General features: G+C 34.6%; 1 protein-coding gene across 1 annotated transcript in view; it reads right to left on the reverse strand.

Annotated features, from left to right (window-relative positions):
* GBE1 (1,4-alpha-glucan branching enzyme 1) overlaps positions 1–25111 on the reverse strand; it is a 296584-nt gene that overhangs the window by 214334 nt on the left and 57139 nt on the right. Inside the window, exon 2 of the mRNA XM_081235731.1 lies at positions 18345–18514. Coding sequence (XP_081091857.1) covers positions 18345–18514 — 170 coding nt within the window. The remainder of the gene's footprint in view (positions 1–18344; positions 18515–25111) is intronic.

Genomic DNA, 25111 nt, shown 5'->3' on the forward strand with positions numbered 1-25111 from the left:
AATAGATAGCTAGTGGGAAGCAGCCGCATAGCACAGGGAGATCAGCTGGGTGATTTGTGACCACCTAGAGGGGTGGGAGAGGGAGGGTGGGAGGGAGGGAGATGCAAGAGGGAGGGGATATGGGGATATATGTATACGTATAGCTGATTCACTTTGTTATACAGCAGAAACTAACACACCATTGTAAAGCAATTATACTCCAATAGAGATGTTAAAAAAAAATAAAACCTCTACAATTTAAAACCAACTCATTAAAATGTTTGTCACTTTTAACAACCTCCAAACAGAGCCAGCAAGGAGCCCTCTCATCCTTAAACACTCTCCCCCATCACTGAGGGACTAGGCCACTCACTGTACCAGTTTTTCAACACACTAAGCTCCTTCCATTCTCTCTTGACAATTAGCCATCTGTCCACTACACAAACCCTTTAAATGTATACTCTGGAGACAGAGAACTATCTGCTTTTTCTGTGGCTGCCCCTGTCTCCACAACGCACTGGGAGAAGATCTCCACTACTATGGGGACTGCCACCCTACTTGAGACTATGTGGGGTCAAGCTCTTTGTTACCAGGCAGACACTCAATACCAGTAAAAGTCATATCTACATCCCTTCAGTGCATACTTTCTCTCCAAATTTCTCTTATTAAGGTTCCCAGAGAAACGAATGAACTAGATCTCAGATGAAGCACTATCAATCAAATAAGACAATAAGAGCTAATACAGAAATAGCAACCATAAAGTCATAAGGTGGATATACCTCCAGCTTTAGTTCTGGATCAGGCACACAGCAGAAAATCAATAGTGTGCATTAAACAAACAGTTACCAGAACTACTCCTTATTTTATAGTTACATGTAATATGCATTTTAAACTATAATCATGATATGGTTCACCATAAAGTATGTATTAACCATTTGCTAATAATTCATTGTCTTTATTATCATTACTACTTATCCTAACAGAATGAATATCTCATAAGAGTAGCATAATCATGAATCACATTTTTAAATGATGACAATCTTATTTTCAAAAAAAGGTTAAACCATCTGTGATTCTCTTTATTGTCTTTCTTTCCTATACTAGACATTACAATCATTGTTTGTAAGCATGATTAAGTCCTACTAAATAACTCAGTTGATCACCTAAGATCGTACACTCAAAAGTCTGGCAGTCTTCCTTCAGTATCTACTTCAATATATTATATATATGAGTTCTCTTTCAAGTCAGTCCACTTCTTTTAATTTTCCTGTCTCACAACTCGAAGGTAAACAATGTACATCATTTTATTACGTATATATCTATTGTATAACACACATACGTATATGTGTGAATATATGTACATATACACAAACTCAACACTGATGTCTTATAGTTTAGATATAAAATTATCTCAAAAGTATAAATCAGCTTCCATTATGGAACAATACACCACCAATGAGCCTAACAAGAGAGTCCACACGTACAAAATGTAATCCAGCAAAGACATATTTTGACAAATTAGACAAAAATGTTCATATTTTCCATTTAATCTTTTAAAAAATGCTGGACAAAAGCTAAAAAGGAGTTAGTGAAGAAATGTTTACTGTAAATGTACTAGGTGTCAGGCACCGTGCTAAGAACTCTCACATATACACAATTTCATCCACTCTTACTTGCTTTACAGCACCATACATAGCAGGCTCTTCCTATATGGCTGATGTTGAAGGCTTTAATCAAAATAAAGTCCAGATGAGGATAATTCATTTGCTTGCAACAATGAATTCCCATTTTCTGTATGCCTAACATGACCATGATTTCTTACTAAGCCTCTGAGAAAGAATGAATCTCAATCTTCATTGAGAAAAGATTAACAACTCTGTAATGTTGCAATTACCTTCTGGGTAATCATGGCATATTTACAGGAGATTTCGGTTTGTGATTACCTCACCTTTGGAGAGGAGGAAAAAAGAGAACAAATATGGACCATTTTCTATAGCAACTTTTCCTTTAAAAAGGAAATGAAAGTTATAGTCAATAGACTTACCTTTTGACAGAGTTTATTTTGATTTAATATGTACAATTAATCTGAGATACTTTTGTGCTAGTCAGCATGACCTAGCCATTAAAAAGAAAAAAACAAAAGTTGTAACTGCCAAGAAGGATAAAGCTATAAAGCACTTAAGGTTATATTACTACTCATCTGAGTAGGTCTTAGGAGAAAGTAAGCCAGTAAAAGATAAAATGCCTCTTCTGACTTAGTAACCCTTAGATAAAAAGAATCAGCTATGTTGATTGATTGACAGGAGCCACAGGCTGATCACAGACTAGAGCTGCAGCAACTGGTATCAACTCTCTCCCCCAACTCTACTCCTCTGACTTTTCTCAAGCAGGAGAAACTTCATGACCCAAAACACAGCCCAGACCTCAGCATATGCTCAGAACAAGGGACCCCCATGTCCTGAAACTGCAAAATGCGGTTCCAGGGCTAGAATGGTCAAGATTAGTAGCCAACTACACATTCTTCTTATTACTTTTTCTTAATGCCTTGGGCTGAGAGTGCACAGTTAGATAGGACACAGAATAATCTTGGAGCACCCTCATTTCCTCTAATTAACCTAAAACCAATTCTGTAGTAGTAGAGTTTACAAATCTAGCCAACACATGCACCCAATATATATTCTTATTTATGTTTGCTTTTCTACTTTGACAACTTCATTCTTCATATGCTTTAACTTCCAGAAGAGTACTACCCATTGGACAGAATTATAAATGAGATAACAATCCATCAGGTGATAACATTAAAACATTAGGAAATACAATTTATAAGGATTGAGGAGTTGTGCTGTTGAGGTGTTAGGAGAATTCAGAAGGCAGACCCCACTTTTGTTCTCAGGTTTTAGTTTGGTTTGATAAGTTTGGTTACTTTTTCCATCAGGAGAAGAGTAAACCATACTTGGATCCAATATACTAAGTTATTAAATTCTTCAGAGACTTTCTTTATATGTTCACTGTAATAGTTCAATTAAAATGTACCTTTTTGGGGCTAAACTTTATAAAGAATCCCTATTAAAGGCAAGTCCTGAATACAAGTTAAATACAAGCTAACCATAAATTTAATTTAATATTTTAAACCTATTTCTAACTTAAAGAAAGGTTAAAGTAATCTATTTTTAATTAAATATATCTATGGCCAACCTAATTCCAAATCTTAAGGTTCTGCAACCCAATTTCTCATGATAAGAATATTACTAAAACTCATCTGCATTGAATGACAATCTACCATTCCTCTCTGCTCTCTGAATCCATTATCTCTCTCATGGGAATGAATGCTTTGCTACGACTGATGATGAATAAGATATATAGGACAAATGATGCACTTTTTCATTTAAAAGACTAAAAAGGAAATTCACTTTAGTCTCCTTTCTGCTTAGTTTCATTAAAATCTAAATACAGCTATTCTAAGAGATTTTTTTCTAACTCAGTCCAGTTTGACAAAAAAACGCCTCATGTATCATTTAAATCAATTACAGATTATCTGGAAATACACCTCAGAAATTTCATTTTGACACTTTTTGGTTTAAAAATAAACATACAAAATGTCACCAAGATAAATAAGCAATCAGAAAATCCTTAAAAGAAATAATGTATCGTGAAAGAGTATATTGTTTATAATTATTACTAAATTATATTTTAAGAGTTGTTTCAACTTTAGACAGTATTAAAGAAAATATCTTTATATAATTCTTTATTTGTAAAATATCTTTATATCTTATAAATATATCTTTATTTTTTTTAACCTGAAAAATTATACAGCAATGGTCACAATGCTTAGAATACCACTGAAATCTCAATTTAATTTTATTACTAGATGAGCTTAGGCAATCACTGCCATTTAAGAGAAGATCATCCATTTCGCCTGCTGGATGAAAATTATTGTCCCTCTTTATCATTGCTGAATTTCCATGACTTAGCACAGTTTCTGGCACATAGAAGATGCTCAATAAATACTGCTACCTAAGGTAAGGGAAGCCAGAGGGATGAAGGAGAAGTTGTTGAATGTAAACTATAGATTTTCACATGCTATTCTAACTTCAAGGATTTGAAAAAAATCTACTTTCTAAAAAATCACCATATGCCCATGCACAACTGTATATTTAATGAATTAGTACATTATTTTGGAAATACTACAACTTTAACAGAGTAAGCACCTTATTTTAAAATTATATTCTATTACTCCAGGGGGCAATAAAAGAAAGAAACACTTTGATTTTACTTGCCCAGAGTTTAGATGTACTGGTAATCATATACACATTATTTTATGATAGTTTAGAAGTCTCTGATAAATTGCTACAAAGTTAATTGTTTGCTTTAAGTGGATTAAGAAATGAAGTTCCGTCTTCTTTTCCTTAAGAACCCAGACCCTTTTTTAAACCTGAAACTTACATTTCTTAATATTAGTTACTAGCCTTGCTCAGGATTAATAAGATCAAAGATATATTCAAGGAAAAGGAGGAAGGGAGGGAAGAAAGAAAAAGGGCAGGAAGGAGGGAGGGAAAGGGAGCAAGTAAGAAAGGAAGGGAGAGGGCTTCCCTTGTGGCGCAGTGGTTGAGAGTCCGCCTGCCGATGCAGGGGACACGGGTTCGCGCCCCGGTCTGGGAAGATCTCACATGCCGTGGAGCGGCTGGGCCCGTGAGCCATGGCCGCTGAGCCTGTGCTCCTCAAGGGGAGAGGCCACAACAGTGAGAGGCCCGCGTACCGCAAAAAAAAAAAGGGAGAAAGAAACCAGTGCACCAAAAATGTTTTCTTCCTTGAATAGAAATGTACATAACACACTGATGTAGTTATTTAAAGAAGTTTGGGTTCATTTAGTAGAATACAGGGTAAAAAATGCCTCTAGTGATTTGTGTACCCTCTAAATCATGTGAAGAGAAACCGGGTAGTTGTTCTGATTATTCCCCATTTCTCCATGCTAGGAACTGCCTTAAGATCCCTCTGAGTTTCTCACATCTGCTTTTTGAGACCCTGGAGGCTGACATCAACAGACAGTAACCCAGGACTCCCCTGCCCTCCAGCTGCAGGCTGGGTCTGACCAATGGGAGACGCTGGCATAAGAGAAATAGTGAGATATTTAGCATCCCCTTCCATCCCTGCTTCTTTCAGGCCTTTCTTTCTGGCCACAGATTCTGGAACTGGGCTCCTCTTTGAGGGCTCCAGCTCTAACTATGCTCCAGTAACCATTCCCTTCTTTCCCAGACCTATGCCCGAAGGTAGAAACAACAGCTTCTGATTCTGGTTGTTCCCTTAACCCTCACCAGCCTTCTCTGAAGAGTCCTTCATGAAACTATCTCCAGTGAAACCCCTGAGTGTGCCATCTGTGCCCTGCTGCTCCCTAATATAGAGGCAAAAATCCTGTGACTCTAAAGAAAAATTCTTCAACAGAATCAAGTCTTCAGATCGCTAAAGATGACACTCACATTCACTGGAGCTAAGCACACTTAGCAGTGGGCTGAGACATCAGAAATAAAGAAAGCAAGTTACAACTGCTGGGGTTAAAAACAAACAAGCAAACAAACAAATAAACAAATTCCTATAAAGTGCCCAGAACTGTCAATCTCTGCACATGGTTTATTCACTTTCAGTCCTGATGGAGTTCTCTTCTCTCCCACTTCCCCCTTATTGGGATGAACATGTTTGAACAAACACAACTTCACGTTTCCATACATAAAGCAATGTCTAGATTAAGCATACATCAGCCTGGCCTATCTGTTTCATCAATTGGCAAGTATATCATACACATTTATCACAACAGAGATACAATTCACTTACATTTTAATGAGTAATTTTTAATTAAAATGCTCATGGTTACTCACATAATGATAGCCTTTTAAGAAAATCTTCCAAATTTTTATTATTATTTTTACAGAAACATTGTAAGCACCAACTATGTAATGATGCTTCTATAGGTTAATTCAAAAAGTTAAAAACTAATGAATGGTTCTTACATTACAGTAAATATTGTTCGTTGCAGAGTCAACTAGAAAACTAGGACTACAGATATTGTTCACAGTCTAATACCATGAACCTGGGCCACTACATTTAGTCTGTCCAGGCTGCTGTGACAAAATACCACAGACTCGATGGTTCAAACAACAGATATTTATTTCTCACAGTTCTGGAGGCTGGGAAGTCCAGGATCAAGGTGCCAGAAGATTTGATTCCTAGTGAGGACCCTCTTCCTGGCTTGCAGACTGTCACCTTCTCATTGTGTCCTCACATGATAGAGAGATAGAGAGCGAGCTCTGATCTCTCTTCCTATTCTATTAAGGATATTAATCCCATCGTAGGGTCCCCATGACCTCATCTAAGCCTAATTACCTCCCAAAGACCTCATCTCCAAATACCATCACGTTGGGGGTTAGAACATATCAACTGTGGGGTAGGGGGGGCCATAAATATTCAGTCTTTAACAGCCACCTAAAGGAGACTCTTTTCCAGCATTATGTTTAAATTCAGCCTTACTTTTTTCTTCTACTGAAAACCTTTACTCATGTCTTAAAATTTTCTAAGCTCCCAAACGTTCTCTCCATTCTGCCATTTTCCTCCCAGTAAACTCCTCCCAGGGAATTTCTTCATGGGACTTCTCTTTTCACTCTCTTCCTAATTGTTCTCTATGGCTGTTGCACAACCCGACTACTACTCTTCCACTTTACTCTCTCCTGAGCTCGAGTGACGGATTCCTGCATCCCAGGTCTTCCTCTTTCTTGGTTTATTCCTTCCTTTTGCTGGCATCCATACATAACTTCCTTAGGAAGAATTTTTTGAAGATAATGCTTCCTGAATTCCTAAATATCTGAAAATATCTGTCTAGACTCCTGAGTGATAAATTGGACAGGGAGTAGGAATCAAATATCCTCCACCCAAGAAATCTGAAGTAATTATTTCATTGTTCTCTACTTTCCCCTGTAAGTGATGAGCCTGTCTGATTCTCTCCCAGAAGACATGTGTTTTTCTTTCCTTCCAGAAGATTCTCTAAAAAAAAAAACATATGAGTTTCTGCTTTGGGTTGCACCCTGCCTACTATGTGCTAGGGTGCACATAGTAGTGCTGTGACTTCCCCAACAAAGATAGAGTGGGGAAGATGAAAAGGAAGGATATATGAAACTACAGCGGCCGCTAGCTTATAAACAATAAAAGTCCTCAAAAAAAGAAGGCAATGCATCATCCACATTAAACTCTACCCCCAAGAAACTGTGATTCAGAAAGTGTGTTATTCACGCTGGAATCTTTACTTTACCAACACCCAAGCTACTCTGCTTCAAGAGTTACATGGACCACACAATGGGGGGCAGAGGAATCATGATGAAGATGAAACTGTTCTTCAGCAGAGGGAACATCAAAAAGGCTGTTTAAAGTAAAGCATACTATTTGCTACAATGTAGGTAAAGAATATAACGGTATCTCTCACTGCTGAGTTTTCTAGAATTCTGAATAATTTAAATTCTATAGTACATATTTCTTTACAATAAAAAGACTTAAAACTTCACAAAGTTGGTAAACCTAACTCTAAAAAAAATTATTGAAAAGACTTTAACAGACGCAGGGCCACTGAGCTAAACTATTACAAAGATGCTTTAGAATACGTAAACTACAACGTGAAGGGTGTCTTGTAGACCTGCATAACTCAGCAGGCCTAATGGAAGGGAAATACTATTCCAGTGATGAGAATCCAGAATGGAACCCACCCTTCTTATTTCACAGAGGGACTTAATACAGGGAATTGGTTACACAGGTAACAGATGAAATGAGAATTCAAATATAGGACAATTAAGTAACCCAGGGATTAGCAATAATAGGAATCTGGTAATCCCCCTAAGGAAGAGGCAGAATTTACTGGAACCCAGAAGCCAGGGCCATCAGGCAGAAGCTGGAAATAAGGCAAGCCTTCCCTACAGGAACTGAGCTCACAGAAAGAAAAGCAAAAAGAACAACAACACACCTGCAGCGCAGGAGACAAGGCTAGACTCACTTTAGACAGAGGGTGGGCAAGGGAGTAAGGGAGAATTGCCTGGCTTCTCCCTCCTCCCATCCTCAAGTTTCCCCCACTAGTGCCTCCAATTAAACCAACTCTACAGAAACAGAGTTCACAGGAGTGTGGGAAATGTGATGCAGAGCAGAGCAGAAAAGGGTGTGTGAAAGGATATTAGGGCAAACAAACAAATGACCAGCACAGCCAAATAGCTGAATTTGGTAAGAATATCAATAACCAAGGCAACCCAGACAATTAAAAGCACATGTTCACATAAAATCCGGTATACAAAATTTCATAAAAGCATTATTCACAATAATAGATTTTATTCACAATAGCTAAAAAGCAGAAACAACCTAAATGTCCATCTGCTCAGGAATGGATAAACATAATGCGGTATATTTACACAATAGAATATTATCCAGCCATAAAAAGGAATGAAGGACTGACTGTTACATACTAAAAAATGAATGACCCTTGCAAACAGTATAATAAGTGAAAGAAGCCATAAACAAAAGGCAACATACTGTATGATTCCATTTATAATGAAATGCCCAGAATAGGCAAATCCACAGAGACAGAAAACATATTAGTGGTTGCCAAAAAATAGAGGAAAGAGAAGAATTGGGACTAAATGATAATATGTGAAGTTTCTGTTTGGAGTGATGGAAATGTTCTGAAATTAGCGACAATGGTTAAACACCATAGTGACTACACTAAACACCATTGAAGTATACAATTTGAAATGGTGAACGTTATGTTATGTGAATTACATCTCAACTTTTAAAATGTTAAAAAAGAAAGAAAGAAAACAAATAACTAAGAAGTGAGAGTATATCATAAGCCTTCAAGATTTAGGTCAAAAGTCATTAGTCCCCTTGGTTGTTGGGCAGTGACACTGCACCACGATATCACTACTGAAGGTCACTGATACTTGCTGAGAAAATGCGGTATTATTTTCAGGTTCCTAATCTCTAAATAATACATCTGAGGTCCTTCTGCCACTGATTTACAAGTAAAACTAAGACAGCTAAGTCATTTTTTCAGGAACCCATCATAAGAGGTGGGTCTCTGACAGTCAAAATTAAAATGAATACTTTCACAGTTTCACATGAGAAACTGCAAAGCCACAAAGAAGCAAAAATTTCCTTTATTTTTTCAATATCTATTCAAGCTTAAAAACACTTCCAACTTTTTTTAATAACAAAATAGAGAGGGATTTAAAAAGTAAAGAATACAAGCTAGTAATAGGGAAAAGAGGGAAAGGATGTAAGGAGAGAGCTACAGATTCAAAGCCTGACAGTAAAACAGACAAAGCTTTAAGACTCATCAGTGAATTCCAGCTGACCTGCTTGGGACAACTGTCTGGATAAGTAAAACAAACAGTGCTATAAACCTTTTACAGATTTACTACATTTCTGTAAATCACCCCCCTACAGTGCAAAATGATATTCAGTTATGTTATCTGTGGCATAAGAAAGAAAATCACAACAAATTAAATTAGAGTTACCTTAAATGCCTATCTCAAGTGACAGCTTCTTAGAGTAATACAATTTGAATTTAAAATAGTTTAGTTGTGATCAAGATGCAAAGAATGTTGATATATGTTATAGTCAGTCACACTTTGGGCTAGATATGACTCATAAAACAGAACAACAGGGCTTCCCTGGTGGCGCAGTGGTTGAGAGTCCGCCTGCCGATGCAGGGGACACGGGTTCGTGCCCTGGTCCGGGAGGATCCTACATGCCGCGGAGCGGCTGGGCCCGTGAGCCATGGCCATTGGGCCTGCGCGTCCGGAGCCTGTGCTCCACAACGGGAGAGGCCACAACAGTGAGAGGCCCGCGTACCGCAAAAAAAAAAAAAAAAAAAGAAAAAAAAAAAAAACAGAACAACACTTCTCTAAGAAAACCTCTAACTTGATAAGAGAATAATGTAAATAATGTTCCTTCTTTGTATAAGTAAATGCTGAGCTTAATAAAGTCATTTTAATGGATAAAATTATGAAAATGTCAAAAGACAAGTGCTGAAGAACAACCATAATCAAAGCAACCATAAACAGACTAAGTACAAGTGAAACACCCAAATTGAAACCTAACAAAAAGTACTGTATTATCCAAACAGCATAAATTTTTAACAGGATACTTACAAAAAAGCAACATGAAGATAGAAAATTATTAGTTATGTCACACAGTTCAAAATCTACTTTCTAGCATTAAGGTTTCTAACAGCATCCCTAAAATCCCAGGAAGTAAAGATGCTTCCCTATAAAAATAATCCCATTAGGCATTATCACAAAGCTCTCTGATCCAGCACAACAACTGGGGCCAGAAGTTGGTTCATATATTGAAAATATTGGTTAAAGCAGAAAATGATTATATATATATAGTAAAAATTATATATATATTAAAAATGTTGCTTTAACTTAAAACACAAATATAAATATTCACTCACCTTCTGATGTAAGACTACAGCAATTTTTTAAGTTTAGGTCCTTTGATTAGGATTTTGTATCATCTTTCTTATACGAACCTATACCTACAATGCAATATTTATAATTTCCAATTTCCTTTGGATTAAAACAGATTGAAATCTAAAAGGTGTATGCAAAATAATTGGCATATGAAATCGTTAGATTTATATCATTTTTTGCAGTTCACTTGTGCATGCTTAATTCAAAATAACTTTCCAACTTATCCTTACTGAGATTTTTCCCAATACTTAATCATTTTCTTTGCTGTCACACTCACAGTTCATCACTTTACATAATATTATATTAAAGAATTCTAATGAAAAGAATGGGCATTCACAGGATTGGAGGCAGATGGGAAACTGGCTCATTACAAGCACACAAAGCAATTGTCAGGAGCAGAATTGCATACATGAAGTAGACCACAGTTTACTCCCCATGGATGCTCAGTATCCTGTGGGAAGCAGGCAGTATCATTTACAGTGAGCCTGTCAAGTAGAAATAAATTCAGTAAGTCTAAAAAGTAAACAATGGTTAAGTAAACCTCCACTGCACATCTATTCCACTGAAAGTGAATAATCCATCAGTGAATACAGATCAAAGGGGTGAGAGAATCAACATCAGATTGGAAAGCTAGAGAAAGTTCTAACAACTTTCTATAGAAATGCCTATTGGCTGATTAGTTATTTTAAGCTCTCATCCATCAAAGAGACTATTTCTCAGCACTGGTGCTGGTTTGGTTAACAACCCTAAAGCCTTCTACCTCTACCTTGTAGTTTGCCACCCCATCACGAAAATAAACAGTATCAGGGGTCCCCAGACACCCTGGAAATTCACTTTCTAGAAACATCACCATCTCCAATAAGCCAAACTGAAGGAAGCCACATAACAAAAATGTATTCACAGAGGACCCATGGGGAGTCGAAAATGTCTACATTGCAAAAGATTCCTTGAAGTTCCATTTGAATCCAAAGGTCAGTAGACATTCCAAAGAAAACTTCTCAACAATCTATTGGAGCATTACCCTACCTGGCACCAACTCCCCTCTGCTCCCACAGAAAAGACTGTAAGATATCAAAAACTCTGGAAAGGGGCCTCCCTGGTGGCGCAGTGGTTGAGAGTCCGCCTGCCGATGCAGGGGATACGGGTTCGTGCCCCAGTCTGGGAGGATCCCATATGCCGCGGAGCGGCTGGGCCCGTGAGCCATGGCCTCTGGGCCTGCGCGTCCGGAGCCTGTGCTCCGCAACGGGAGAGGCCACAACAGTGAGAGGCCCGCATACCGCAAAAAGAAAAAGAAAAAGAAAAAAAAAAAAAAAAAAAAAAAAACCTCTGGAAAGTTTACACTTTATATTATGAAGATGTGTTATTTGCCATGGGCATCATTTATATTATTATTCCCAGTTTTTCATAAGCCTCCATAAAATCAAATTCTGCTTCCAGTATCACCAACATAAGGCTTGGTCAAATTATTTGGTTAATGAAATGGAAGTACAAATCACATTTGCCAATTCTGAGCTGAATCTTTCAGAGCCACGACAGGTTCCCTCCACTGCTCTTTCTCTCTGTCACGAGATCGGCACATCTCAAACAGGGGCTGCTCCATCACCCTGGATCCTGGAAAGAATTTGACACTTGGGACAGAGCCACAGCTGACAACCACAGCCAACAAGAGCCAGAAGTAGCCTTTGTTATTGTAAGCCATTAAAATGTTGGAGTTTTTTGTAACAAGCCATACCACAGTGAAAGCCAACACAACAACCATCGATTTAGTTGAAGGAAGAGAATACAAAGGAGGCTGACATCAGTGCTATACCTTCCAACCATAAATGACTTCTAAACCAATAAATAATGATCACTAATTTTCAGATCAGTGTTTCTCAAACTATCTATGATGATGGACCAGTTACCTTTCCTTTTTTAATTTTCCAATCTATTATAGACCAGTACTTATATAAAATATAAAAAAGAATTATTAGAAAATCGAAAGAAAAGAAGACTTTCAAAATTTAACCCCCAATATTTATATTATCATTATTAGATTCAACAGAAATAAAATTACTCTTTCAAACTGCTATTAAAGTTTCTAAATACTTACTCCTGGGCTTCCCTGGTGGTGCAGTGGTTGAGAATCTGCCTGCCAATGCAGGAGACACGGGTTCGAGCCCTGGTCTGGGAAGATCCCACATGACGCGGAGCAACTAAGCCCATGAGCCACAACCACTGAGCCTGCACGTCTGGAGCCTGTGCTCCGCAACAAGAGAGGCCATGATAGTGAGAGGCCCGCGCACCGCGATGAAGAGTGGCCCCCGCCTGCCACAACTAGAGAAAGCCCTCGCACAGAAACGAAGACCCAACACAGCCAAAAATAAATAAATAAATAAATAAATACTCCCAATTTCTGACAATATATTATTATTGCAAACCAATTACAGTGCAGAGAACCACACTGCTCCACAGAGCACACTTCGAGGAGCACTGTTTCATAACATGTGAAATTAAGAAATATAAAGGCTTTTGTGATGATGTAAACTTCTTGGCAATTGTATAAATGGAAATTAAATTGTAGACAAATTTTGTCCAGAAAAGAGGTAAAAATTTTCCTTAGCATCTTTCCCACTCTGCAGAAATATCTGTGGTTCCTTTTTTCTATAGGCATAAAAATCAGGGGGTTTTTTTCACCTTGTTTTTTCAGTCTATCAATGATAGACATTTAGGTTATTTGAAAAGTGCCTAGCTCCCAGACTTAGTAATTTCAAATGAAATGTTTTCAGTTATAACGAATAGGAACCCAATTATTTTATATTGACATATGTAGTTTACTGCCTTTCTCTCTACTTATTATTATCTAGCTACTGAAAAGCAGCTAGTTTTCTCCAATTTAGCAACCTGCAATAAATGTGATTTAGTTCTAAAACCCCAAGTATGTGTATATATATATATATATATATATATATTTTTTTTTTTTTTTTTTTTTTTTTGCGGTATGCGGGCCTCTCACTGTTGTGGCCTCTCCCGTGGCGGAGCATAGGCTCCGGACGCGCAGGCTCAGCGGCCATGGCTCACGGGCCCAGCCGCTCCACGGCATGTGGGATCTTCCCGGACCAGGGCACGAACCCGTGTCCCCTGCATCGGCAGGCGGACTCTCAACCACTGCGCCACCAGGGAAGCCCCCAAGTATATTTTAAATCACATTTAATTTTCTAAAGAATGAATCTTTCCTTTATTAAAGATGATTCAAAGCCTTTAAAGTAGTTTCTGGCTGGCCCAGAAATACTTTCTGGGTGGTAAGATTCCAATCTTGATGAATGTCATTATATATCCACTGTCCTGGGTTGCTGCAGCAGCTGCTGGCTGCTTAAAGAGTGAGTTTTTTAAAAAATGACTGAAAGGAAAAGAAATGATTATTTCATGTTCTCTCAAATGAAGAAAAATACGTGAAATATATTTAAAGTGAAAGTGCTTTCTAAGTTTTAAAAATATGGATGGCAAAAGCCAGAGCCACCTCAGTTTGGGCAAAACAGAGACTATATCATTTGGCTTTTGCAAGGCCCAACTGCCTTTGAAATTAATAGTATTTTTTTAATAAGAAAAAGAAAGACTTTTGCAAATTAGAGTACTTTTTCAATCTTGTCAATTAAGATTTCTATAGCATTGAGTAATGCATAAAATTGTAATCCAGTTAGTATCTAGAGCAACCCAGTTAGGCAGGTAAGAGGAATATTATCACCTTTAACCCCACTAAGCCAGATGAAGAACCACATTTAGAGAGTTCCACTGTGGTTTCAAACTCTAAACCCCATTCTTTTTTTTTTTTTTTCTACACTCCAATACATGGTAATTTCCTTCTTAAAGATCATTTATACTTGACAACAATAAGCATTTGTACCTAAAATATTTTCAGGTCAGTTGGCAAAAAAATACACTAGAACAGCATACATTTACCAGCAGTATTATATGTAGAGGAAAGTATAGTGCAATTTCTAAAATGATTAGAAGAGAAGAGCGACATCACAACATGCTAACATATTTTGATCACTGGCATAATTTTCTATAATACAGAATTAAAGTCTAGACAATCTTTAATTCTCATTTCTTCTGAAAAATTATCAGAAATAGATGGTTGATCATTTAGATAAAAATTGAATTAAGAACATTTCTTTTTACTGTTTTCCTGTTACTGTAAATATAAGTAACAATTTTTCCTTAGCAGAAATAAGATTTTTGTTGTTGGTTTTTGAAGGTGTGTTTTATATTATCTTTGGAGGTGTAGGGAAGAGGTAGATACAAAAGCAATGTTTTAAATTATATATGTATATACTTCCATGATAAAAATATAAGTAAAATGATGTTACTTTTTATAACTCTGCCTATAGGTAAAGAAGCAATAGGGCTCTTTAGGTGATATTTCAAGTACATATATAGAAGTTAAGCTTACTGTTACATTAAATGACAAAGTAAGGAATTCTTAAAAATAACCCATCTTACAGTTAGAGATTATTTCCATAGAATCTTTTAAATTTACTGCTGTTTCAACTTAGCTGATAAATATGAAGTTATACGAATACAGTTAAATGTTTTTAAAAACATTTTAATATCATTAGCAAAACCACCTAGAATAGTTTTTATTAATCTTCGTTTTCACTTTCTAATTTTAAAAAATCAACTGTAATTTTTTAGCTAATTAACGCAAATTGTATTTTCCCTTCAGTTTAGTACAAATTTATACATTGGAAGACTAACTATAAAATCTAACACATTTTTGATGCTGAGAAAAACCTCAACAAAGAAAAATAACTTTCTTCTTGTTCATCTCTTCATAGCCATAAGAAATAGATTTTTTTGTAAATAAGGGAAAAAATATATAATTCCTTAATCGTATTTTTTAAAAAAAGACATGTTTAGTTCAGTAATTATGGGTATATTTTTAGCTATGCTGTCATTATCATCAAAATTCTATATTCTACAAAGTTACATTAAATTAACACTCAGGTATGACATTCTTTTCCAAAGAACTATTATTTTAAATGAATTTTTAACCCAGAATTTTGGCTCTACTCTCAATTTGAAAGTTGTTTTTCTTTCTTTATTTTTTTAAGCCAAAGCTCTTTAGTGAGAAAAGTTTGAGATCCCATATATAAGGAGATCCTGAGACCCTATAACAGGGCAAAAAAAAAAAAAAAAAATCCCTTCATCTAGATAAGTAAATAAATTAAAATGTTCCCAACATACTGCCTGTTAATTATTTTAACAGTTAACTGTATTCTATCATACTTCTTATTTTCTATCACAATTTCATTTATCTTAGTCATTCCTATCTCTCCAGTAAAAATAAAGGCCCATTGATTAAATCTGATATTCTTCGTGCCCTTAGACACTAAATAAACATTGTTTGATTGAAAATAATTGACTGAATGTTGTTTCAAGGATATGGAGAGATTTTAAATTATATGATACACCTTCACAAAGAATAGGATTTTCAAAAATCAAATTAAATTGAAAAAAAAGTTAACAGAGGATATTTTTACATTAAAATAGGGACTAGATAATTTTGAGTTTTCTCTTTACAAAAGATTTTATAAATTGTTATACTTTTAATATTTAAACATTAAATCCTAAATCCTTAAAATTTTTAAATACAGTTTCCAAACACATATATGGTCCAACTGGATTTACAAGGAACAACTTTTAATAAATCAGCATTAGTCATTATGATAGTTACCAAATCTAGTTTCATACAGTCCCTTTCCCATATTTTTATATTTCTAAAGCCTATTTAGTAGGTTCAATCATAAATATGGAGGAGAGGTAATCAAATGCAAGTACCAAATTTTAACTAAGGTTCTTATAGCAGTTTTGGTATCTGTATGTAAAACTTTAACTTGAACACTCTCAAGCAATACCTCTCAATAAATGGCAGTAAAAAGAACTAATAAAATAGAATGCCAAAAAGTGCCTTGATTATAGGTTGATATCAAAGTGGTCTATTAATATAAAACTAGTGGTCAAGGCAGTCACTTAGAGAAGATGGGGAAATAGTCATGTATATGTATGAGAAAAAATTATAACAATTTTAACAATAATTTAAGTGAAAAGACTCCTAGCCTCAAAATACATTTCATAATAATCACCAGGTCAAGCTATCTGACTCAGCAGACACACTATCTTTCTCAAAACTTTCCCTAAAGTTTTCAGTAACTCTAGAAACACAGGCAGCTGGCATCAACTACTTTGGGGGACTACACAAAGAATAATTTTAAGTCCTTAGACCTGCTTTTTCCAATAAGGGAGCCACCAGACAAAGGTGGCTACTTGTGCTTAAGATGAGATTAGTGCAACTGAGAAACTAAATTTAAAGTTTTATTTAATTTTAATTACTTTATTAAATGTAAATTTTAAAACTATTACTCATTTGAGTTGCTAGAACTTTTAATAATGGTTGGAAAAACTTGGGTACGTACTTTTAAACTGAAAATTGTATTAAATCTAAAGATTGATCAAGTATTTCCAATGAAAAAATACCAGATTTAGAAAGTGCTGTACAAAAGAATGAAAATATCTCACTAACAAATTTTATATTGATTACATTTTAAAATATGTTTTGATATATTGGGTTAAATAAAAATCTATCATTATTAAAATTCATTCAGCTGTTCTCCTTTATTTTTTTAATATAGCCACTAAAATTTTTGAATTATATAAATGGTGTCCATTATATTTCTATTGGACAGCGCTGCCTTAGACAATATAAATAAAATCAAAACTTTTTTTTAAAGTCAGGTTCCTTAAGGTATAATTTACACATAGTAAAATTCACTCTTTTACATGTATACTTCTATAAATTCTGACAAATGTATACAGTCATGTAACCATCACAATCAAGACATAATACTTTTTCATCACCCCAGAAAGTCCCCTTATGTTTCTCTGTAATCAGCTCAAACCTCCTACCCCTAAACCGTGACAACTCAGTTTTCTGTCCCTACAGTTTTGCTCTTTGCAGAACAGTACAGCATGTAGACTTCTGAGTCCAGGAAAATCAAACTTTAAAGACCACGCTACCCTATGGTACTAAAGGATTATTATCATTTTGATATTTCCTTTCCTTGTATTACGAACATTTTACCAAGGCCTATTTTGCCAGTAATTCCATTTTCAAAACTGAGCTTTCTTCCTTGTCACTATTACAGTAATTTATTTATACTTATATAATAAAACTGAGCACACTGTATTTTAGTTATTTACATACAGGTTTCCTTCCACTAGACTGTAAGATGGAAGCCTGACTTCTAGAACCACGGTGCTTTCCATAGAGTTAACTGCCTAGTGAAATTAATGGTGCAGATGACAAGGCTGAGAAGGTATTTCCCATATTGTGTTATAAAAAAGGAAAAGGAAAAAACAAAGAACTGACTGATGAAGCAGTTTACCCTCTAGATTAGCTGTCTACTTTTATTGTGGTCTCAATAAAAGATATTAGAGGATCCAAGTACTACGATGCCAAATAACCAGGAGCAAATGCTAGTGGAGTTGAACCTACACCAATATTTTTACCTAGATTGCTATTAGTTTTGTCAGAGCTTGCTAACAAAGTTGAATAGATTTGGAGTACTCTGCCTAACCCTATTTTTCTCATAAACTCTGTTATTTCTGGTACATGATTTTAAGAACATAAAGTTTTAAGAAACACATGTATCTTATTACAGCAGAAACACCTTTACAACATGAAGGTAAAGACTGAAGAAATTCTATGGAAAAGTAGAATATTTGTAATCAATAATATTCATAAAAGTTAAATATATGAAATATAACATCTATGTTTTAAATAAACAAATAAAATATTACAACTGAGTTTAATTGTTCTAAAATACTTACTGAAGTCTCCAGTAAGAAAAACTCCCTCTGCTCCTGGGGCCCATTCTTTGCAGTATAAACCACCATCAGCACATCTGTGGACGCCAAATGATTCATAACCTCTGGAAAACTTATCAATACCACCTTCGTTCTCTCCGATGTTGCTCAAAGTCTGGCAAAACAGCTTATACCTTTGAAAAAGTGCAAAAGAAAGGAAATTGAAAAATTAAATCATCTTCCAGAAAAGCTACTGTAATTAAGAAGTTGCTTTACTCTCATTCAGAAAAAGAAAAAAAAAAGACATCATTAAAGAGGAATGATGTGAATAATTTCATTTATTGGTAGAAGTTACCTGGTAGGATAAAATCATTCTTATCTCAAATAAACTGAACTAATCTAACTAACATTTTTTTTTGTAATTTCAAACATTTTGGTATAAGAGAGAAAATATGATGGTTATGTTATTCCATGAATATTTTAATATCAGCACTATAGCAACTTCTATGTCAAGAGAGTATAATGAAGGAGCATTCCTACATCTCTCCTCAAACTCCTAAAAAAAAAAATGAAGGAAAAATAGCTAAAAACCAGTAAGAAAAATAAAATTACTCTACAGCAGGTTTGGCACACTTTTCCTGTTAAGGGGCAGATAGTAAATATTTTAGGCTTTGCCAGCCATATGGTCTCTATCACAACTACTCAACTATGTCTCTGAAGCATGAAATTGGCCACAGACAATATGCAAATGGATGGGTGTAGCTGTGTTTCAATAACACTTTATTTACAAAAACAGATGGTGGGGCCAAATTTGGCCTCTGGGCTGTAGTTTGCCTAGCCATGCCCTATAAGCATGGAAAGAACATACATCACATCAAACTACAGAAGCTAGCAGCCATGAGAAGAAACCAAAGATTGCTTTCCAAGCAGGACCAAGAATAACACATAGCTGCTCCTGAACCTCTCCCAGATTCCCAGAGTCCATATTCAGGGCTGGTACACAAAAACATGCTACTACTTGCACTTATTAGTCCCAAGTCTGGGGAGAAGCAAAGTAGGACAAAACTGGTAAAACTAGAGAAATGAAGCATGTGGCAGGTGCTCTATGTCAGAAGTGAAAGGTCCAGAACTATGCAATGAATTGAGCAATGTCCATAAACTTCCCTGCGTACCCCATACCCTGAGGGGTAATCAATAAAAGTTCCAGAAAGATGGCATGAATCCAAGTAGGGAATATACAGGGAATATACAAAATGTAAGAAGCTAACTAATGAAGAACACCTCAACTAAGCTGAATGGAAAAAGAATCTTTCCACAAATGTTTCATGCTGTACTTTAACTTAAATAAAAATGAATTGAATTAAAATAAGAGCTGAGAGATTATATGACAGAACAACAGAATGAGAAGTAAAATGAAACTGCAGACTCAAAGAAATAAAGAGTATCAAAATGCAGCATTAGAAAATAATCATTAAATTAGAATTGGCAAGGAACAAAGTGTACATATAACCAAGGGGGGAAAGTGGGGCATGGGGGGTGGTGGTGGGATGAATTGGGAGATGGGGATTGACATATATACACTAATATGTATAAAATAGATAACTAATAAGAACCTGCTGTATAAATAAAATAATAAAATAAAATTCAAAAATTCAAAAAAAATAACTTAAAAATCCCTATTTTTAAAGATAAAAAAAATACTATACAATGGACATCCCCAATAATTGAGTATGAGAGTTACTGTTTCTCTACACTCTTGGCAATTAACATTATTAATTAAGAGTCTTATTAATCCTTCTGATATTTTTTGACTCTCTGGTTGGTAAAAATATCTTATTGTGTTTTAATGTTTGCATTTTCCTAAATTATTATTAAGGTTGAATGGCTTTTCTTAAATTTATTAGCTATTTGTGCTTCTTTTTCAGTGCGTTGAGTGCTGGCTAGTATTTACTAATGGTATAACTCTGGACAAATTCCTAAATTTCTCTGTGTCTCATTTTCTTACCTGCAAAATGGAGATGCTAAGTGTATTTGGTCAAAAGGGTTATTATGCAAATTAGCTGAGTTTGTACATGTAAAGTCCTTAGGCTATTGCCTGGCAAATTATATTCTCTCAATAAATATTAGCTATATCTTTGTCCTTTTTTTTCCATTTTAGGTTGCTTTATTTTTTGATTTGCAAAAGCTCTTTATATATTATAGAAAGTCATCTGTTTTCTGAAACACACTTATTGCAAATATTTTCTTCCAGTTGGTTTCCTTCTAGCTTTACTTATGGTATATTTCATCTTAAAGAATTTAAAAATTCTTTCTAATCTATCCATCTTTAAGGAGTTTTATATAGAATATATATAGCATTATATTTTGCTTAAAAGGTATTCTTAATCATAAGATTAAAATAATTCTCCCATATTTTCTTCCACTATACTTATATTTTTTGGTGTTTAGTGTTTAAATTGCCTTGGAATTTATTTTTGTATATGGAATGATGTAGGAATTTGAGTTTTCTTCCAAAGTGCGAGAATAACTTTCCCAGTGCTCTTTATTTCATATATTCCGCCCTTTCTCCACTGATTAAGATGCTTGATTGACTTTATGTATTAAATTCACATATATAGAAGGCATTTTTATTTATTCCTCTTTCTTTGTTCTTTTCTGTATCTGGAGGAAGAATACCACACAATTTTAATTAACATAACTATATATAATAGTATATTTAATATTTGGTCATACAAGTTCACATTTTAATTTTTCTGTACATTTTCTTGGACATTTTAAAAACTTTTTTCCTTTATAAGAGCTTTACAATCAGTATGTCAAGTTTATTCAGATTATTTTACTATACAGATTAATTTGGAGAGAATTGCTACATACAAAATACTGAGTCCTTCAGCACATTATTAGGTTAATCTTAGCATTTTGCTGTTATCATGATAAGATGCTCCTTGTCTACTACATTTTCTAAGTGGCTATTGTTGACAAATAAAGATGCTAGTGGTTTATTATAAAAAAGAATTATTAGGTAAGTGAACTGGAAATTGATATAATTAGAGAAAAAAGACAAAGAAATTGAAAATATTAAAGAGATACGCAAAACTAACAAAAATTATCAAAATAAGGATAGCTGGTGACTCTGAAGAACAAAACTAAATAAAATGAATATGAAAGACATAAAACTGGACAGTTTTCCTATAGAATTAAATCTGCATTTTAAAAAGAACATATTATGTTTTAAGAAAAATTTGGAAAACAAACGCACAAACACACACACACAGTATCTCCCAGTTTAAGCTACTGAAATTCAAAGGAGAAAGAAATAATTCTATGGACAACTGGTACAAAAAAATAAGGGGAGGGGCGCATATTTTTTTGCAAAGGAGCATTACATTAAAGACCAAAACATAACAAAGCCAAGCCCACACAATTCTGAGAGGGAAAGGTAGTAATCTAAGGATGTTATATGAGACACATGCCTACTCGAGCTTAAAGAATTCTTTAAATATTGCCAAATTAAAAAATAATTTTAAGTCTATGACATTAATGAACCATTGCTGAAGAAAAGAAAAAAAAACTTTCCATAAAAATTAGTCAATTAAAAGACTAAAAACACACACACAGAGGAATGGACAGTCATTGCAGCAGTGTGGTTGAGCCCTAAGTCTTTAAATATAGAACCAAGGCTAATCAATTGTGCAATTATGTGAGTGTGATAACAAGAAAAGAATCTCAATGGACAAGTGAAAACTTGACTTATAAAAAAACAAGAGGTAAGTGAAAGGGAGATGGAATAAAGCATGAGTGGTCAGACCCCTATTTTTTTTTATAACAGAGTCACTCAACACTGACTAAAATTTAAGATTGTCATTATTATACTCTTTAATCTCTTCAGTAATCTTAGATGGCCACTTTAAAGAAAGTCGTAATGTGAATTTCAGCCACTTCTTTTTATTTCAGTCTATTTGTTTAAAATTAAATTTAAAACACATTTCTTTTCCTCATGTTTTATTATATTATTTCTATAAAGTTATTTCTCTATTCTTCTACTTATATATAAGCATATAAAAAATATCAAGAATGATGTTCCCTTAATATCAGTGATGATTTTTTTGGTGGGGTTTCTATTTACTTTCTCCCCTGCATTGTTCTAATTATTTATAACAAAGAAACACCATTTAAACAAAATAAATGTTTTTTTCTGAAACGATAAAATTTTTAGATCACTAAAATATCTACATAATCCTATAAAATATTCCATAAGAATTTTAATGCATATGTAAAACTATGTTTATAAAATTTGGGGAATTCAAATAGTTTGAAATAGGTCAGTGTGACAAAACTGAGTTCTTGAAATAGACTTGAACATATAAAGAAATTAAATACATCATAAAAGGACATTTCAAATAAGTAAGAAAAGAATGGCTTACCTATTAAAATATTGGAATCTAAGTTTAAAAATTGGACCTCTAAAACCAAAATAACTTTGAAAGATCAAAGTTATAAATATTTAATTAAAAAAAAAAACAAAACCTATAGCTCACAGAAAAAGAAGTACAAATGGCCAGTAAACACATTGAAAAGATGCTCAAATTCATAGATAACTGAAGAAGTGCAAACCTAAATTTCAAAATTCCATTTTCCACCTAAAAGACCAGTAAACATGTGATAGTCTGTGCAGACAGAATGCAGGTCCAGGAAAAAGACATTCCCAAATACTCTTTAATGAAATATAAATTAGATAACTATTTGGCATCAGCTATGAAAATTTCAAAATTATACTCTTCAACTAAGTAATTCCATTTCTAGAAATTTACCCCTAGGATATATCACACAAAGAAGCAAAGACATGTGTACAATGATAATCATTATGGCATTATTTAAAATACCAAACCATGGAAAATACCTACCTGTTCAACAAGGGAGGCTGGTCGAATTAACCGTGGAACATACAAACAACAAATTACATGAGATCCATTATGAAGAAGGAGATAGAACGAAATGTGGTGATGTGGAAAAATGTGCCAAGAGCGATGGCTTAGGGAAAGAAGCTGCAAAGCAGTTTTCTACAAACCATCTACTTGTATAAAGCATATTCATATAGGTACAGATGGCACGTAGATGGTATTTTCACAGGGTCCCTTCCTCTGCACCAGTGGTTGAATTCCAATGGGCTGAGGTGAACAGGAGCCTTAAGCCTCCCTAGCCTCACCACACTCACCACATTTGCTTCAAAGACAAGAAGAGGTACAGCACAGAATCTGATCGGTGTAGTGCAATGCTTATGGGAGTGGTAGGTGTGAGTGGAATATTTCATATATGATCCCCTTTTGTATTGTATATATATATATCCAACACACACAAATACACATGCCCACCTGTGAGCACACATGCCCATGGTTTCATAAAAATTCAGATTACATTTAATCTATTATTTGAAACAAATTAGCTTTTAATGAAATGATACAACCCCAGTCTCACTGGCAGTCTTCACTCTAGTCTTTACACAAACTGAACCACCAACAGAAGCCAGGAAGGTATCATAAATATGAGGAGCTGCTCCCACATGAGGAACACAAAAGGGCAAGCCTGATAAAAGAATGACCAATGAGGTTAGCCTTTGAGTATGGAAAACAACGCAGAAAAGAACTCTAAGTGAGATGGAGAGCACAAAGCCCAGCGAAAAGTGACAGTGTCTATTTAAAAGCTATAGCCTATTATTACCAAGCATTTGCCAAATCAAGTAAGAATGAAAAAATTCCAGATTTTTCTATGAACTCTCCTTAATTTAACATTAGCAACTGTTTCAAAAATACTTCAAATACTGATCTAGATCAAAAAAGAAAAAAGGCAAAAAACCTTCAATCTACAGATCTAATGAAAGACTCGTATTGCAAACTCTCTCATACTCTCCAACTTCTATGAGAAAATGATTCTTACCTCTTATAGATATTACTCAGCTATAACTCTTGGTGTATGGAAACTCTAATCCATATTAGACAACATAAGTTAACAACATTCAATAAAATGACCAAACAGTAAGGAACAGTCAACAAAATTAATCTGGACTTAGGGTTTAAAAAAATGCATACACATACATTATCATAATATAAGAAAAATTACTGATTCTTTTTTAAAAAGATACCAACTTTGGGAGGGCAAATAAATGTGGCAATAATTTTACTGTCAATGTGGTTATAATGTCTTTAAAACACAATTTTAGATTTATTTTAAGTTTAAAAAATAATCATTCTTAAGATGTTTCATAAGACATGTACAAATGTCCCATTTACTAAAATTGAACAGAAACAGGATTATAGTATGATATAATTCTGACTAAATATCTTGACTTCCTCAAGGTCAGCCCTGTAGCTTCTGATACAGAAATACACATTCCACTTTGAAATCACTGTGGCTCAAAAAAGAAAATGCCTGAGGATATAGCAAGCTCATCGTCCCTTTGCCCTCTCCTACTACAGTCATCTCTCTCAATATTTTGCTATGAATTTATAGAATATTTAAAAACTGGGTCAAATTCTTGGTAACCAGAACATAAGACGAAGTTACTATTGCAACTAGCACTTTGTACAGATATAAAAATATTATTACATTTGATTGATGTTTTTAATCCTCTTTTTACAAAGAAAGAAATAGAGGCACAGATAAATATGTAAGTTGCCCAAGGTCAAGAAGGTAAAAAGAAGTAGAGATGTAGTATTATTCATCACAAAAGGTATACTTTAAGGAAATCAAGAGACAAAGTCTCAAATTAAAAGTCACATCTTCCTTTTAAAGAA

The sequence above is a fragment of the Mesoplodon bidens genome (assembly GCF_964165515.1).
Source record: "Mesoplodon bidens genome assembly, chromosome: 5".
Classification (NCBI taxonomy): domain Eukaryota; kingdom Metazoa; phylum Chordata; class Mammalia; order Artiodactyla; family Ziphiidae; genus Mesoplodon; species Mesoplodon bidens.